Here is an 18,570-nt window from a genome sequence, read left to right on the forward strand (position 1 = left end):
GAACAATTCCAGGTATCTTGAATTTCATGGCGGGCAACTCAGAGCTATAACGTGCTACGTGGAAATATGTCAGGAGCAGCGTGTGTATCCCACAACTCGGAGGTTTCGCCCGCCGACCGGCCAGAGCAAAACATTGGGAAAGAAGCTTGTAAGCTACCATGTGGGTGTTCATCGCACGCCCATGCTCTGGTTAACACAAACACGAACCCTCAAGGCCGTTCCACCTCTCCCAGTATACAAGACCTCTGCGACTGGTATTACGCGCGGTTTGACAATGACCACGAGTCGTGTCTTATAGATTTTTTTTTTATTCTCAGAACTACGAGCGGGTTCCTCGCGCGTTTGCATTTCGCTCGTTACGCACACCAGCTTGCTTCGCTCGGCATTGCTCCAAGAGGGCATTTCGAACCTACAAATATAACCTCGACGCGCAGTTCGCGTGTACGTAAGTATGTACACATGAAACAACAATCTGATTTTCAAGCTGCGTAGAATTGTAAGCGTGTCTGGGGTTTTTTTTTCCAATGACTACGTCGAAATGCGGCTATTAAAACTGCATCAATAACAAACACGACGTAAGCGTGTGTGCCCTGACGTAATTAAAACGTTATATTTTTCATTACAGCCAAACGCTGTAATTAGCCTCCTCCATTTGTACCGAATCGGAAACATGTAATTTACTGTATACATCTGGCAAAAGCACAAAAAAAACCTCGCTGGAGAGCCAGGCAAGCTACCAATTTAAAGAGCGGTCAATTTTACACATGAACTAACCTCCACAGTAAGCCAGATGCACGCGACAAAAAGCCTGCCAACACCATTCAAAAACTAATGTTAAGCAGGTGTTAATACCAGAGCAATCTCAAACTATTTTTTTAAGGAGGGGGGGGGGGGGGCTCTCTGGGCTCAAGATTAAAGCAATTTATCACGAAGAAATATTAGCGCTGTCAAAGGGGGGCAGGGGGGCTCTGTTCCGCCCATGTTGGAAGAAAGATGATCCGTACAGAATGGGGGGGAAAGCATGACCAAATTATGACACTCCTTAGCACTTGTCCACAGCTCAATAAACCTACCCCCCAATATTTTCTGAATACTGAAACCTTCATTTCTCTTGTCAGTAATTGTTGCACCCTGCTGTGTGCTAAGCAACATTAAGCCAGACTACAAATGCATGACTATTACCGTAAACAAATGCTCTGTGACCCACATCTCATAGACAAGCAAAACACAAAAACAAATCTTCTAATGTATCATCATCATGTTCTTTCCCCAAAAAAAAAACTGATTCTCCAATTGAAATTCTCTCTCTAAAGACAAAAATTAACACGCACGGTTTTGGAGACATCAACAACAAAAACTTAAATAATTATCTTAAATGTTTACGCGTAGAAAACTTGTAAGCTGGCTTAAAATTTTAAGATTGTGCAGTTAAAGGGTATTTGACAATTACATTATAATAACAACGAAAATTGTACGTGTCGTCAAAGCAGCAGCGGAAATAATAAACATCTGGCTCCCTCTAGTGTTATAATTCAGAACAGGTCACCATGACGAAATATTCGGATCTAACCAAGCGAGTTGGGTTTGAAAATATCAGCCATGCTGAAGTGTGAGGGTGCGTTAAGTGTTCAAAAATGTACCATCACCTAATGCTGTGGGCGGGGGGGGGGGAGAAACAATGTGACATGTACGACAGGAAATGTTCCTGGCAAGCCCTTAAAGTGACACCTCAATGCTGCTATTTCTATTTAAAGTATTCAATTCCCAAAAGCGCACGTGACCAAATGAAACCTGCAAAAGTACAAATTATGATCCGATATTACATTGCAAGGGAAGAGTGGTGTGGGCCAGTCATTTGCCGCACTGCGCTCTGAAGATGTCGACACGAGCTGAATTCCCGGCCACAGTTAACCATCAGCGGCACTTTAAAATCTGAACTGGTCCTGGACACTGTTCACAAACCCGCACCTACCAGCATGAAGTATGATCAAACAATTGCATGACTGACAATGGGCCCTAGTTATTGTAAATAAAATGAATCAATTCCAGCCATTCAAACTCCACCGTTGATGAAATGCCACCCCTCATTCCATGTTCATCATGCTTCACCACGCTAAGTCAGCGAAGGCTGGCGAAGGGGGTAAATGACAGGACTGGTTCAGAGATGTCGCCACTTATGTTAGCTATGGCCAGGAATCGAACCCGGGTCGCCGTGCTCATAGCAACGTAGCACAGGAACCACTGCGCCACCTCTCCACCCCTTATAATTATTGTTTACAATTAAACTTTAGTTTGGCACCGTGTATGGCTTCCACACATGAACATGCAAAGGAACAATTAAGGAAACGTTCACTTTTTTTAATGGTAACCTCAAAAACTTTAATAAGTACTGAGCAGTTCCAGCTCAGTTAACTAGATTAAAGAATATTTTATTGAAGGCCAAAGATTAAGAATTTAAATTAGAAATTGCAATTCCAAATAAGTAATATAAAACTAAATTTAAATGTTGGCTTTTTCTAGACACAAAACTTGTGCAGGTCAACCATTACGCTTGGTATGCCATATCAGTATACTTCTTCAGTACAGGCAGTCCCTGGGTTCATAACCCCAATTTTACCTATGTCGGAAACTGAACAATTTTCCCCCCAAAATCAACGATAAAATCCCATTGGGGGAAATAGTGGCGTCTCCCCTACCCAACTAAGAGTTCGTTTGCTCTCAGTATTGCATTGCGCTATCGTCCGTTTTCTATCGCTAGCTTGATCGTATCACTGTACATATGCTCTGGCACTTCTACCCTAATACTACTACCCAATAATTCAACTAATGGAAGATATACTGTATCAAATTGTTTATAAATACCACAAAAACATTTAAAAAGTAATTGTTAACAGAAATCAGTCACTTCCGAATGTTTGAACACAGTGCATTAGGCGAGACCTAGACTTCTCTAATCGCGGATGGCTGAGACCATGAGCAATCAAAGTGTAATTGTGTTAAATAAAGTAGGTAAGGTAAATAACTCTATGGGAGCATTTCCGTAAAGTCGGACTTCTGTAAGTTGGGTCTTCCGCAACCCAGGGACTTACTATAATAGGATCATTCATTTCTAATGATCTCACAACACAAGATAACAATTATTAGGCTGTACTTCTATATTTACACACACAGCATGTTTGAACTATACCAACACATGAATCAGTTTTTGTTCCATACTTGCACAGGGTATAATGAGGAATTGTGCAAGCTAAAAGGGTTGCATACGTTACAAACACACACAAATGTGTCTAAAGCACAGCCTTTGTGCATTATGCAATGATCAGTATTTCCTGAAGAAGTGCATTGTGGTCATCTTGTTTTAAGTCACCGTCAAAATAAATTCGAGCAAATGTGGCCAACTGACAGTGGCAGTGATGGACAACTGTGGGCCGATTTAATCTTCATTAGGACTCATCAGCAGAGTTATAATATAAACAATGCTAAAGTCACGAATGCTTAGCTCACTGCTGCAAAGTCTGCCTCTGGAAACCATACAAGTCGCGTCCTTACATCCACACTCAGAACATTTCAGAATTATAATATGTATTTATACTGGAGGAATCCCATGAGCTATAAAGCTCTTTTTCAAAGATGTCCACACTATGGGGGCCCCCATTAGCATTGGCTATTGACAATAATCAAATCTCTAAATAAAAAAAATAAACATCACAACAAAATGGTGCAGGCCGGAACAAACCATACGTATCAACCAACACACAAAAACACGTAGCAATCACACAGCCTTTACTCATATGCAAGCTCATGGGCCCCATAAGTGTGCAAGTGTGAACTCAACATGTACACTTTATTTTCTTCCAAAGGTAGACTTTGCAGCAGTGAGCTTTGGTGACTATATTGTGTCGATGCGTCCCCAATGGGGGTAAAACCGGTCCACAGTTGTCCATCCCTGCTTGCTGTCAAAGTCCGTCACATTTGTTCAAATCGATTTTGATGGTGATCCAAGACAAGAGGAATCACGATGCACTCCTTCACGACATTCGGATGTGTTTTTTGCGTACGCTCATAGGCCTTGTGCTTATTAGTAATGTTTTTGTCTCGTTTGAAAGTTATGGTTTACCAGCCTGCTATGATGGGTTTTCTGATCATTTACAGATTTGATTAGAAGGGTTCCACCAATAGCCATGTTGCAAGGCTGTAATTGGCACATGTAGAACATAAATATACACACTCTTTACGATCAAATATAAAAAGCTACACGGAACTTTTGATGTTTAACGATGATAGTTTTAAACTGTGAACACGAGTGTTCTTAGAGCACAAAACTATCTTCAAATTGCTAAAATTTCTATCACGTTGAGCTAAAGTTGCTTCGAATAATTAGAACACACACATGCTCACCTCCCAGCACCTCCCCTCCGACACAGGAGTAACAACACAAAACAAGCTTCCATTAATCGTTCAACATTTGCTTATTTTCGATGGGTTTTTTTGCTTTTTGAGTTGAAATTTAATGATCCAGAAGAGGTGATCGTTTCATTACCTGGTGAGCAATTGGCATTCACGTTATGTTAAAAAATACGCGAGATTTTAATTTCAAAACTATTTTGACCGACGAGATGTTACATTTTTAAAGATGCTGGTTATCCAAACACATTCCTGCGGAGGGAGCTGGTAGGAATGTTGGGGTGCTCGGTCAATGACCAGGGTCAACAGTGGCGTGGTGTATTCCACAAATATGCCCGACTGAGGCAGGCACAAGCCGGCGTGAGTGGGTTAAACGTTGAGTTTTATAAGGGCACCACGGGGTGACCAGCCCCTCCCCACCCAGCCCCACCCCCCACCCAGCCCCACCCTCCTCACCCAGCCCCTCCCCACCCAGCCCCCACCCAGCCCCACCCTCCCCACCCAGCCCCTACCCACCCTCCCCACCCAGCCCCTCCCCACCCTCCCCACCCAGCCCCTCGCTCCCCACCCAGCCCCTCCCTACCCTCCCCTCCCCACCCAGCCCCTCCCATTTTTTTATGCACGACGGACGGACACAATAATCCCCTGTGGGCTGGTGTAACCAGAGGTTCCTACCAGTAAAAGGAATGCCAGTCTTATTAGCGAGCCGTCTAAAACGTGTCTTTTCAAGACTCTTTACCTTCTATAGGTCTTTTCTCAGGCATTATGTTTGTGGGGGGGGGGATGACAATTAAAATTATTCTGAGTTAATATTTTAAGCAGGGCGACATTTTTCTTTACGTAAAAAAAACTCTGTTATATGCATGTATAATGCCTAATTCAGTGATTTTACTCATTTTTCCATCACAAAGCAATTATATAGGGATTAAAAGTATTTCAAATTACTTTACAATTCAGCCCACAAATTCAAAAGTTGGTGAATGTTTTTGAGAATGAAAATTGCATGAAAAATGTATCATCGGCCACATTCTATCCACTGCTGGATGAAAGGCCCCTCCCGACACTGGCACTATCCCCTCAAAGTGCTGCGACCACCCGTTCCATTCCTACAAACTCGTCTCCTTGAAACATGAAATGTGCATCCTCGCGATACTTACCTCCTTTCACACAGATGTGCAATGCGAACAGATTTCACTCGCGCAACATCCACTTACAATAAAGTGATTTCGCGGATAATAAAATGTATACGCAACTATTAAACACTGTGAATAAACTTGGCAGTAACGAAAGCAACCCGAGTTGGAGTATATATATATACTTTGCTATGTTGTCATCATCAATGCTGGCGCCATCACTAGTCAATGCCCCATGTAATCATAGCCTAGCCTATTGCCCCTCTGTCACCCACAGACCTCAGTGGTTTCTTCCCCTTTTTCCCCCACTCATTTCGGGTCTCCTAATACAAATGAGGCCACAGCACTTTGAGTTAGCCAGCAGTTCAATTTCTGTGGCTAATGGACTGGGATCTCAGGAGCGTACAAAGCAGAGCTGGTTGCTCCCTCAATCCAGGGCATTTTCTATTTCAATTCCCCCCACATCGTCCCCTCCCACCAAACCGCACTTTCCACACTCACGGGAAAGCCCCGACAGTTTCTCATGCACCTTTTAGGTTAAATCAATATTCAATATCTTACCGCCTCAAGGTACATTTATGTTGTTCGTACTCATTTAGGGCAATGTGCTCTTGAAAGCGCATTCTAAAAGAATGTGCGGGACGCGCCGAAACACTAGGACAATACAAGAGCAGTAAACGTCAAGTCAATAAGTAACTCATTTGTACACCTCCGATATTTCGGAGCAAATTGAGTCACAAGGGTGCAGTGAGTCTCAAAGGCCCATCAATTTCTGCTGCACGAGTGCGCGGCTGGCGAGCCACTCTTGGCTGCCTGTCTCGCGATCGATTCTGTCCCAATGTAGCAGAATCCAAAATCAGCAGATTCCAAACTAGCAAACAAACGCACATACACGCGAACACGCACACACACACACAGGCGTCCATGCACTGGCTATGCGATAAGCTCAATGTACATCTGTAATTCTCAATTTCATACTCCTGCTAACCAAATCTCCAACAAATAAAGCACGTATATTCTTTGTGTATATTCATAAAATTTATATTTTAAAGGAAAGCATATATACCCAGTTTCTACATGACAAATATTTTAACCCTTTTATCAAAGCATTAGTACTTAGATGAAACAGCGCTTGATACTAAATTATAAAAAAAAAACATATCACTGTGGCAAATACCACTGGTCCATTCAATATTTGCAACCACCATATAACAAAATGACGCTAAAGGAAACAGATGACAATATTACGTAACAATACCTTTAAAGACATTGGTCATTGCGCCATAAAATAAGCTCAAAGCATGGCCTCATGAGACTTGTTTTAAATTAAATAAAAGCCCAGGCATCATCGACGTAGAGTGCATGTGTAAAAAAAATCTGCATCTTCAGCTCAAATTGGCCTGCAACATGACTCCATTTTTTTATGATTGGACAAGGGATGGGGGGCCCCATGACATTATGTTAACACATTTGTTCAGTTCTTTGCCTTCAAGTACAGAAAGGACGTGCGATATAAAGGGTCACAATAATTACGTCAAATGTAACATTTTAGCAAACAGCCTGAGATGCGGAGTGAATGTCCTTGGCCTGTTGCTGCCACTGCAATTCGTGCCCCCATCAGTTGATGCACTTTGCAAAACCTAAAACTGAGTTGACAAACCAAAGTCGGCCAAGTCAATGACTTGATGAACGTTGTAATCACTTGAAAATAACACCTCTGTTTTTTTTTTAACTGCCGCCTCTTTACAAACTACCATTTGAGACAATTTGACTTGCTCCAGGTGCAAATTCCAATTGCGATGGACGTGTACAACTGTGGCAACATTCACCGCCATGCAACATTCATATACCGCGAGTCCTCGCTTAACGCATGTTCAGACAATGCATTTTCGCCACAAAACGGTTCTTCCATAAGGGAAGAATTTCTGCACAATGCAGAGCGCACACCATTGTGACGCAGTTTCTGTCCGCGTCGATGACGAACTACTTTCTTCAGATGCGTGGCTGAGCAGAATGGGAATTCGGGGTGTATGCGCGGAATGATATACGGCACGCAGCGGCGTTCCCTCATCTCAGTTCTTAGCTCCCGCCATGGAATAACTGCAGGGTACGTCGCTTACGTTATCATTCCGCGCACTGAATCGGACCACTCAGCCGCGCAGCTCAAGAAATTAGCGAGTCGTCGGCCGCTCAGATAAGGCACGAAAACGGACGCATCCCGCGTTGTGCGAAGTGTTCACTAATAATAGAATAGTGTTATAGCTAAAACACGTGTGAAAATGGGTTTAATGAGGACTCACCGCAATGTAAGAGGGGAACAAATAAACCAAAATGATGACACCATCCAAATTCCACAACCAATTATAATAAACCATACTCGAGACAGGGTAAAAACACTTGAATGCTAATGATTGTGAGACACGAATATAGTCGAAGTCTAGACCACAATTGTAATTGTTCTCTGCACAGTACACCAACTTGGACACTTGTAAGCAATAATGGAAGCAGCAAAACGTATTAATTTTGGATGCCCAATTAAAAAAAGTTATTTCAAATTTATATCATAACTGCATCACAGGTGCGACATTAAGTGCAAGTAGCAGTTTCACGGAATTCAACAACATTCCAGATAACCGTACACAGATGAATGCCTAGGACGAGGGACGAGTTAATTTAGGTCCACGCATGCATGCTGTAAATTAACGGAATTGAAGGATAATTTAACACTTCCGTCGGGGGGCCATCAGCATGAAAAAAACAAGACATCTGTACGAAAACCATAGGTCATCGCTTTCATTTGCCTTTTAAAATTTTCACAATTTGCATACATTAAATCAAAGACATAATGATGTGACATTCACTTCGCCTTTTCGCAGAGTGCTCACGAAATCACTGTTGGCTATTGCGGTCTTTAACACCAACCAAACCACATTTGCTGTCGATTATAAATTAAGCGAACTTTCAACAGGCATACTATTTTCGTGTGACAATCGTGGGATGTTAAAGGTATAGCAAAAAAAGTGTAAATTGCATCGTTTTAGGCTACAAAAAATATATTTGCAATCTTATTTAAATGTATTACGTTTTGCAGATTAAGTCAGCTCTTGCCAATAAACACAAGATAGCACTCGAGTCTTGCAAAACTCCAGCAAACAATTGAAAATTTTGAAATTGCCACCCAACCGGAAATCAAACCAAGGCCTCAAACCTATTCTGCAACTTTTAAACTCCACTATAAGGACTGCATGGCAGATCAGCAATGTGTTGCCATGCATGTGAACATTTTATATAGAAGTAACAGGCTCAGATTCCAACAGAACAGGCTGCTGGAGAATCTCAATTGGTCACCTCTCAGTTCAACCTCCACTGGTTTTGTGCATCGCATTTGTGTGTTTTGATGCAGATGAGAGTTGCTGGTCATCTTAACAATCTGGTTAAGATTCAAATATGCAAAAAATATTTACGATTGTAATTATACAGCAAAAAAATATCTCAAACCGGTTTCAGAATTATAATATTTGAATTACGTGACTTTCATCAGCTTAACCGAGTTAAATTGCAAATGGATGTAGCCAAGGCATTTGAATAAAAACACATTATTAATGTTCACGTGGATTTTTTTAGTAGCCACCGACTAGATTATGTATTATAACAATTAAAAATAAATTAAACATTTTAACCAGTAACATTACCATAAATGAATAACATTAATTGTGGCAGTTTACTATTTTGTTTTTGGCTTGTTCCATGCATTTTGTTATCTCTTCTGATTCATTTGTTGTAGTTTTTTTCTGTTTATGCTGACAATAATTTTGCCATCGATTTATTTTACAGCTGTGACTGTTTCATGTCTTCTTATTCTTACCTGCTAATACAGTTCTCGCCAGTGATGCTTTAGTTGAACAACACATTACATTGAAACAAAAAAACATTCATGTAATTCAATTGCCTAACTTTAGCAGTTAAACAGGTAACAAAAACACAACCCCTCATATTGTTGGGAAATTTCTACACTCCCGTTGGGGCGGCACTTTTGACTGCAACTACAAGTCGTCATCTGATCGCGACAAACGATGACAAATGGCATTGCAATACCCCCCACCTCACTCTCGTCGCCTCCTCCAAACATGCACCGTTGCACACACAATGTAGTGACCACTCACTTATCTATCCCATTGCAACGTGCAGATGAAAATGAGGTGGTGGTTGCGAAACTTAATTCCCACCATTAAACATGTTTTTATGCCCGCTCGCCAGGTCAGGTCACACCCCCTCTTCAAAAGCCACACCTGCATTTTGGAAATGGGATTTCTTTTTTTACTTTCCTGAATTTTTAGTGCATTGCTCATCATTAAATGTAATACTTTTGCTTCTCTGCACTCCCTACACTATTTGAAATGATTTTGGTAGCTGTACTTTACCAATATCTAAATGTATTTCAATAAAGCAATGGTTGTACCAAGATGATGATTTAGCCGAGAGGTATACTGGTGGTTCCTGACACAGTATAGTAAGTGCACTGAACATGCAAGCTAGAGGTTGCCAATTCAACCTCTCAGCGCGGCATTTGAAATGGACAAATGTGGAATGCTTTGATGTTGTCTGTCAGCCGAAAAAGAGCTTCTTAGCGCAGTGGGCTTTACACTGCTAAAATGGGGTACATCACAGTTAGTCGATCGGCAGGTTGCGCGTGATGGGATTAAGGTTGGTGCTCTGACATTTTCCAAGACATCTGGCCAGCGAGAAATAGCAAGTAGGCAGTAGGCCAAATACTCTCTAGCGGGGGCTCTCCTCAAGTGGAAGCCCTCCCAGCCTGCAATGGCATGAGTAATCAGTTAACCCTTTCCCGTTCCGATGATGTACGTCATCAGTTTTTCTTCTGATTCCGTTCCGATGACATAAGTATACATCATCAAAACGAAACCGGAAGCAAAACTAAATAAATAAATAAGCTACTAGCTACCGAGGCTCCCACAAGGCCATGCAGGAGGGCGTGTGGCACAGTTTGGCGCCAGCTATCATAGAGTGCGGTCGTGTCGCTACAGTTCTCTGAGATGAGTACAATGTATCTTAAAAAAACGGCGCTATGCCTCTCTAAATAAAATGTATGCCGAGCCGCTTGCACGGTCCGAGATTCAGAGTTGAACGGGACCCACCCTGCAACTTGCAGACGTGTACGGAATGGGAAAGGGTTAATTAAGGCTGCCCCTAGTAACATGAGGATGACTTAGCCGAGTGACTGCAATGGAGGCCTCACCGGATGAAGGATAGTCCCCAGGATATTCTGGTTGGACACCCCTTCCAGGACGATCTGCACATCGCGTTGCAGCAGACGCGACTCGGTGAAGAACTTGGCCTCTGCTGCGAACGGCTCTGGTGTCTCCGTGCCATCGGCCTCGCGCTTAAACATGGGGCACTGCAACAAACGCACAACGACATTTAGCACTCGCGTGGTCCCGCGTGATACCAATCCCCCCCGCCCCACCCACCAGCCAGACCAACAATTGCCCTAAGTCGCAGCTGAAATTCTGACTCGTAAGGCGACGTATTTCTGAACAAAAGTGTAATTTGTCAATTGTAAAATTTCAACATGACCATCAGCCATGGTTATATCCACCGTCTCTCATGATCTCATGTGACAATCCCGCCCAGTGCCTGCACACTGGTTGATTTCATCGCTCCATCTCCTAGGTTGTCACCCTCTAGGCTGTGTTCAATTCCACATATATATAAGCTGTGTGCTTTGCTGTGTTTTAACACTGACCCTGCTGAATTCTCAAATGACTGGATCACCTAAATGTGAATAAAATAACATGTTTAAATATATATAACACAAAATACCTACAAATAATACGTATTTAACCAGGATAGACCTTTAGATTCTCATTCTAAGGGATCTCAAGAAAATGGCAGGAGCTCAATAGTCACAATTAGACTTTAAAGAGAAGAAAAACAACATAAAGAGATAACCAATCAATAATACATGTCAGAATAATAAATAGGCCCTTTCAGAAGTCATTAAACTGAAAAGATATAACGATTTTTTTGTTTTATTAAACTAAAAGAAAGATATGCAATTTACAAAAAACTCATTTGAGAAGTAAAAAATAAAACACAAGATAATATAAGTGTTATTTCACAATTATATCCGCAACTGTTAAAAGAAACGCTAAACACCCCAAGAACCTTTTTCTATACACCTTTTATCTTTTAAACTATCTACGTGACTTTACCGAAAGACCCAAGAATATGAACCCCAAGTATACACTGTGAAAGTTTACAACAAATTAACTTTTTTCGTGAAGATTAAATCTTAGTCTTTTTTTGCATTGCCTATATTGCACATTATGATTCGCAGTCAATACAACTGTTTTAAACGGGGGGGGCGGGGGGAGGGGGGGGGGGCGAGCCCTTTAAAGTTCCATTAACGGCACAGCGGGCACAATAGAGATTCACGCAGTGTTATAATTTACCTCATGAACTCGATCGCAACGCAACATTATCCCCCCAGATTGGCAATCCTGCCGATGAAAAGGCACGAAATATCACGCGGGGCATTGTTCGTGGTGACCGCAAGAGGGAGGCGGGTTACCTTGACTCCAGAGAGCATCACAGTCACCATGAAGTTGTCTGGCAGCAGCAGCAGGGCACGAAATGTGCAGCCATCGCGCACATGCTCAATTATGGCTGCGAAAACAGAGAACAAAATCCAATACAAGCTCATTTACCAAATAACCTCGCAGCAAACAGCTTTTTTAATCATTTCCTGCAATCCATTCCAATTAACCTTAAATTACTTGGCTCAATCAAATGAATATTGATCACTTTCATGAATGTGTTATTAATTTCAGTCTACGTTTTTATATTTGACGCTTTTTTTTGGTTGATAAATAAATTAGCATGAAGTTCAATTTATAATTTGGTCTCTCGTATGAATAAATGCAGAATAAAGCTCGTTGAAGGGAAAAAAAATACGCTTCGGAATGGATGAAAAGACACTGCCCCGTGGCTATGAAGAGGCCATAGAAACTTCACGGTTGAGTTTAAACCAATTACGGTTACAAAATATAGTGCAATGAATAAAAAAATAGCATTCTGCAAGCGCACCGTTCACTGGGTTCTGGTGAAAGGAGTCCACAAAGTGACGGGGATTTTCCACGGTGTATTTGAGGTCGCGCGTGGTTTGCGAGCCCGTGCCCTCTCCCCAGAGGCCCTTCTTCTGCGCCTTCGCCTGGTCTTCCAAGTCGCACAAGCGGGCTTGGTCTTGGCTGCACATAAAAGATGAAGATTTCCTTGTTATAACCTTATGATATACAAATTGCTGGGACCAAAGTGCTATTCGTGAGCACCAATCATTTTAATCCCTGCACAGCATATGGGTGTGGTGGTGTGGTCAGCACAATGCCCTGACGCCCGACCGCCTTTGTTTCCCCAATGCTGATGTTTACAAATTGGCACCAGGTACTCATTTAAGGGCCGAATTGACCAAGCACGCACATGCACACACAAAGCATGCACGAAACAAACGACTCCCTCGCGTAGCCACGGTAAACTATTACGGCAAGTGTTTGTTAGCAAGCGCCTATTATGGCAGGCGCAGCACACGAGGATGAGCAGGCTTGCCCGTCTCAATTGTATGCACAATTTTTTTAGTGTACACACTGCACCAGGTACTAATTGTAGGCCACTGTGAATTAAGGCTACCAGCAGGCCAGTTTTAAATAACCAATTTCCTTTGCCTTGCATGGCTAGGAATCAAACACGAGTTACCAAGATTAGGGTGTGCTCTGCACCAACAGCTACGCGAGCGCCCCCAACTACGCACATCAGGTCACACACGCGTGGGCATGAAATATCTGCATTCACAGAAACGAGCAAAGCACGTGCATTAAATTGCAAATAAACAAACCGCACAAAGCTAGAGCCTGCACCCCCCCTAACTGCCTTTTCAGCAAACCTAACCAACCATGGCATCCACACGCCAGCAGTGCCAAAACCGCGTAATGTCAGAGACCCCTCTCACTATGAAAAAGAAACCGGCCAATCGCTCAAACGCGAACGTTCGCAAGCGAGCGCGCACGTGTGAGCACGCACAAGCACCTGCCTTATTCACATAAATGAGCGTTTTCTTCTCGCCTGTTGGGTGAGCGAGATTTTTTTTTTTTGGAATGCATACATATGTATAGTGCACTGTAAACAGGTCCATGTTTAAATACCAAAACAAATATATACATGCACATTTGCGTGTATATATTTGTATATTTATAAATCCACTGTGGATGGATTTCAACTGAAGTCAATATAGCCCACTCACCGTGGTAAAGGAGTAGCTAATGGATTTGTGGACACTGACTTTCTCAAGTCTTCAGTGGCAGATAACATGGCTACGAGGGATGGGAGGCGTTTGGTGCAGGCTTCACCACTTTGAATCGATTAGGCAGTGCAGAGAGCAGTTTCAAAATACGGCGCTGCTTTCGTGAAAAGGATACGAACATTTTATTTTTCAAACGTACGTTTGTTATCTGCTCGTGGAAGTACCCATCGCTTATTGACAGCACAGCCCCCCCCCACTCCCCCCCCCCCATATCCCCTCTCCCCACCACTGGGTACCCCCCCCCCATCACATGTGACAATCCAGTATGATTTACATCAAACAAGCGGGCACTCCAATCTCTTCCGAGATGTCCGGACATCTCAATACCCTCCAGAGGGGATCTCTAGAGCTCCCTCTAGTGGAAGCCCTTCTACCAGCAGTGGCGTGAATATGTAATAGCAGGGCTGCACTTATATACTTGTAATTAACATGAACCAAAAACTGAGAAATGGTTCCTATATGAGCATATTGTTTGCATACAAGAAGTCATCTGGATTCTACAGCATAAAATAATTTTCTAAATAATGTACTGCCTTCCATTAATCCACTGGTGGATAAAGACCTCTGCATGCTGTGTCAGTCATGGGGGTTTTTTTTACTTAATTTTACCACGCTGGTGAAGGAGGGTAGGATTGCCACGACTGGTTTAAATATCACTCGCCACAGATGTTAGCCGTCGCTGGGGAAAATAAAACTAAGGTAGCCAGGGCTAAGGAGCGCCGTACGCACGAACCACTGCAGCACCGCCCCTCCGGTGATAAATCTCCTGCAGTGATTCGTGCGGTGGCTACAACAGGACAATCATTCCACAAGTCTCTGTAGGGCAGGTCTGGCATATCAGCCAAACTCACATATATAGGGGCCGAAGCCTCCCGCCACCCCCGCTCCCCAGGATTAAAGTAGTTACCCTCCTTCGCTACCGCGCTGCCACCAACTGAATTCATTGACACTCGCCTTTGCAATTCACGTCTGGTCACCGAAGTAAAGAGAGGTTAACTGTATTGTATGGCGGTTGTGAAAACAATTCTAAGTGTATAGCTCTTCGGCGTGTTTTCCGGTTGGATATCGAGCATTGTTCGGTATCATGTCCGTTTCACTCCACGGTATTGGGAGCTTCTTCACATGCAGTGAAACGCCAGACATCGTGCCAAACAACACACGATAGCAACTGAAGCCACAACCGTGAAAACCTACGCAGTAGCGTTAGTTCCAAGTATAGGCCAGCGTAATGTAAGACCCTCGAAATCGAAACTCCAAAGACTGCTCATGGATCAACTTGGGAACATGTGTCACGTGTGTTTTCAAGAGCATGAGAGTATAGCGGACAGTGGTCATGATGCGGAAAAAGAAGATGCACTAATAAATTTGGAACCATTCCCCAAGGCTCCAGTTTGTTGGAATGCTGGCTTGACGGAGTGGCCCACCATAACAAACCGCAGCTTCTACATTTCCTAACAAGTGAAAATGCCTGTCCACATACATAAGCATATCGCCGTAACGGCCAGAAACTCTCTAAAATGATGTGAAAATCAATGCCCCAATATGACATTTCAATGCCTAATATATTAAAACATGTTACTACTTTAAATGTTGCTGTTCCAATAAAAATTGGAATGGCGTGTGAGCACATGTTCGTACCGTCCAAAGAAATTTCACATGAATGAATTTGTTGCAATTGAGAACCATTGTTAAGCCACTACTAGATGAAGGCCCTCTTCATGGTATGTAGGTCAGGTGTTGCTGTTTAGACCATACTCCATGACGTTAGTCAGCGGATGTCGGTGGAGGCAGGGAACACACATGTGGGAGCATAGACGTGAAATAGAATGGATTTTTCTGCACTGTTCTCTGCTGCCCACAACATAGCACTGCAGCCGATAACACTCGTATGTATGTGTGATGATATTCTTCCGCACCGTACGTAACCAACCATGCTAATCGGAGATGTGGGGGAAAGACAAAAATGCATCTTAAGGTCATATTTTGTTGTCCTGCACTTTACAATTGTGAGTTTGATTATTAGTATTTTTTCAACCTGCATGTAACTTAAATATACAAGATACATTTTGAAAAAAGTCAATTTAGCAATTCAATCAATGCATGAAAATTTCACAAGTACAAAGTGATATTCAAATTCTGGAATAACTTTGCTCGGTGCATTTGAAATGATGCATAAGCTTTGCTTTTCAGATATGTGACTTGGGAATCGATTGTGCTTTCCCTTGTCCTGTATAGTTAATTTCAGTTTATGAGGTCAAACAACAATAAGAGACATTGTTGTTTCCTATGTAAGAGTTGTAAACTGAGAACAATATGATACTAAAACAGAAAAAATACGATGCTTTTATTCTATCTTGACCAAAACACAGCTTTTTTTAAACTAAAGCATGGGAAGAGATGTTGAATTCTTCTAGCAGCAAAAATTACATTTGAAAGATGACCATGCACTTCACACATGTAGGAGAATATGCTATTTTATCATAAAAGTTAAATAATCATTCTCACAGCACTATATACATTATTTTATCCAAAACAACTTAAAATACAAAAATATGAATTTTTTAACCTTACAGACTGTGTAGGTAACTTTTTTCTTTACGGTTTCTGAGCACAGGCCTGAAGGCCCAAACGCTAAGTGGCCAGTAACAAACAGAAGAACTACCGAAGGTGTAAGAGATCACATTTCTTGAATTGGTTGATAATTTACTAGGAAGTGCACTTGTGTGCACTTCCTCCTGGCCATGTGAAGTCACACGCGTCACTCGAGTTCTTAAAGCCACAGCGTCACGTGCACGAACGTTTTAATGGCACATGGTATCGTGACGTGATGGTGGTGGTGGTGTGTAGATGCCTTCATCTACACACCACCACCACCATCCCCCAAAGTCATGTGATGCAACAATTCATCCTAGCTCCGGTACACGGGCTTATCTCCATGCTCCATCTCCTCGGTGGACATCCTCTCGGGCGTGTCTCTCCTTGGACTGCCACTCGATCATTAGTCTTGGCCACTATCATCCCCACTGACTTTTATTGTTAACAGTCAATATCTTGTCTTGTTAAGTCTTGTTAAGTCAATATAATAATGAATTGCACGCTTAAGGCTTTCCCGGCAAAAATTCTGATTCACAATTGGTTTCTTTTGGGTCAGACCGCATGTCGTTAGGTCAATAAGAGTCATCACCCTCCACCACCCGACACAGCCAAATCAAGTTGTCATGTAGAAAAATGTGCCAATCGATTTTGTTTTCCAGCAAAACGCTTAGCTGCAAAGATCCGGTGAGAACAGGTGCCTGCAGAGTGATTTGGTAATAAGCAAACCACACCCAACTATACTACCAAAACACATCGTTACGTTACTGGAATACATTTGTCGAGCATTGCCTTTTGTTTAACATCGTCATCATCTTCAGCTACGAATGTCAAATGTTCAGTGCCACGACGCGGCAGCTCAAAACGGCGCATGGAACCCCTTGTGGCTACAGATGAACGTACGATACCACGACAACGTCCATGTGGCGACGTACTTGCTCGTTCGGATTCCCTCTCGGCGTACAGACACCAAGCCCTCAATCACCAGAGACTCCGTCACGTTCTCCCCACTCGTGTCTGCGGACGGGAATAAGACAACTCAATTTGAGCAACACAAAGCAGCTGCGAAAAGACAAATCTGTGAAACTATGATTTTTGCAGCTACCTAATCTCTGAAAACCTGCCAATTGTCTAGAAAAGGCCATGACGCAAGGATGGTCAGCAGTCCTGGCCAACAGTTTGATTTCCGGTCATATATAACCCATTCCAAGACGTCTGCAAGTTGCAGGGTGGGTCCCGTTCATGGCTCAATCTCGGAACGCGCAAGTGATAAGCGTTAATTGTATTTAGAGAGGCGTAGCACTGCTGTATTTAAAGACATTGTACTGTACTCACCGCAGAGAACTCTATGTAGCGACACAACCGCACTCTAGGATAGCTGGCGCCAAACTGTGTCACACGCCCTCCCGCTTGGCCTTTTACTTCTGATTCCGTTCCGATGACGTAAGTTAACATGAGCACGGACCAGTGGTGAATTATGGTCAAACAATCCCCACAATCTACAGTATGGGGTCGTCTTCTTCCAGCAACAAGATTCACAAATCGTTGAAAATTATTATCATTACTGTATTCTCTTTTTTTATTGTACTGCACAAAACCCACACTTGTAAATGCAAACACCATGAGCAGACATGGATATAACGAAGATCAAACTATGAGTAAACGCATATGCACCCTTGATGCAAATTATTTACTTTTTACGTAACGTCCCTTCTGAGTAAAATGGAATCTTACTTTTGGTATTTGGCCATGTGCATACTTGGCTAACGTGCTCTAATGTGCTTTTCAAGGCAAAATAATGCACTCATAATGGTAACACTCATGTTGTTTTAAATACTGCAATGTCTCTTAAAGAATTTCAAAAGAGTGGAACATTACAAGGGTAGAAACACACTCCAGTGATTTCCAGCGCCGCACCTTATAGCAATCTCCTATTCGACTAAATACGAATAACCAGGGATGCGTAAAGAAAATGTTGGACTTTTAAGCAAAATTTGATACTTTTTTGTCAAAATTTTCGGATCATTTACGTGACGTAAAAATATTACGTGTTTTCGTCATTACAAA

At 42.5% G+C, this 18,570-nt stretch overlaps 1 protein-coding gene across 1 annotated transcript in view; it reads right to left on the minus strand.

Moving 5' to 3' along the window:
- SND1 (staphylococcal nuclease and tudor domain containing 1) overlaps window positions 1-18,570 on the minus strand; it is a 228,057-nt gene that overhangs the window by 197,733 nt on the left and 11,754 nt on the right. The window contains exons 4-7 of the mRNA XM_032949074.2: window positions 17,439-17,520; window positions 12,645-12,805; window positions 12,130-12,224; window positions 10,795-10,953 (exon numbers count right to left, since the gene is read on the minus strand). Coding sequence (XP_032804965.2) covers window positions 10,795-10,953; window positions 12,130-12,224; window positions 12,645-12,805; window positions 17,439-17,520 — 497 coding nt within the window. The remainder of the gene's footprint in view (window positions 1-10,794; window positions 10,954-12,129; window positions 12,225-12,644; window positions 12,806-17,438; window positions 17,521-18,570) is intronic.

This window comes from Petromyzon marinus, chromosome 7 (assembly GCF_048934315.1).
Source record: "Petromyzon marinus isolate PM22_M1 ecotype Great Lakes invasive population chromosome 7, UKy_Petmar_22M1.pri1.0, whole genome shotgun sequence".
Classification (NCBI taxonomy): domain Eukaryota; kingdom Metazoa; phylum Chordata; class Hyperoartia; order Petromyzontiformes; family Petromyzontidae; genus Petromyzon; species Petromyzon marinus.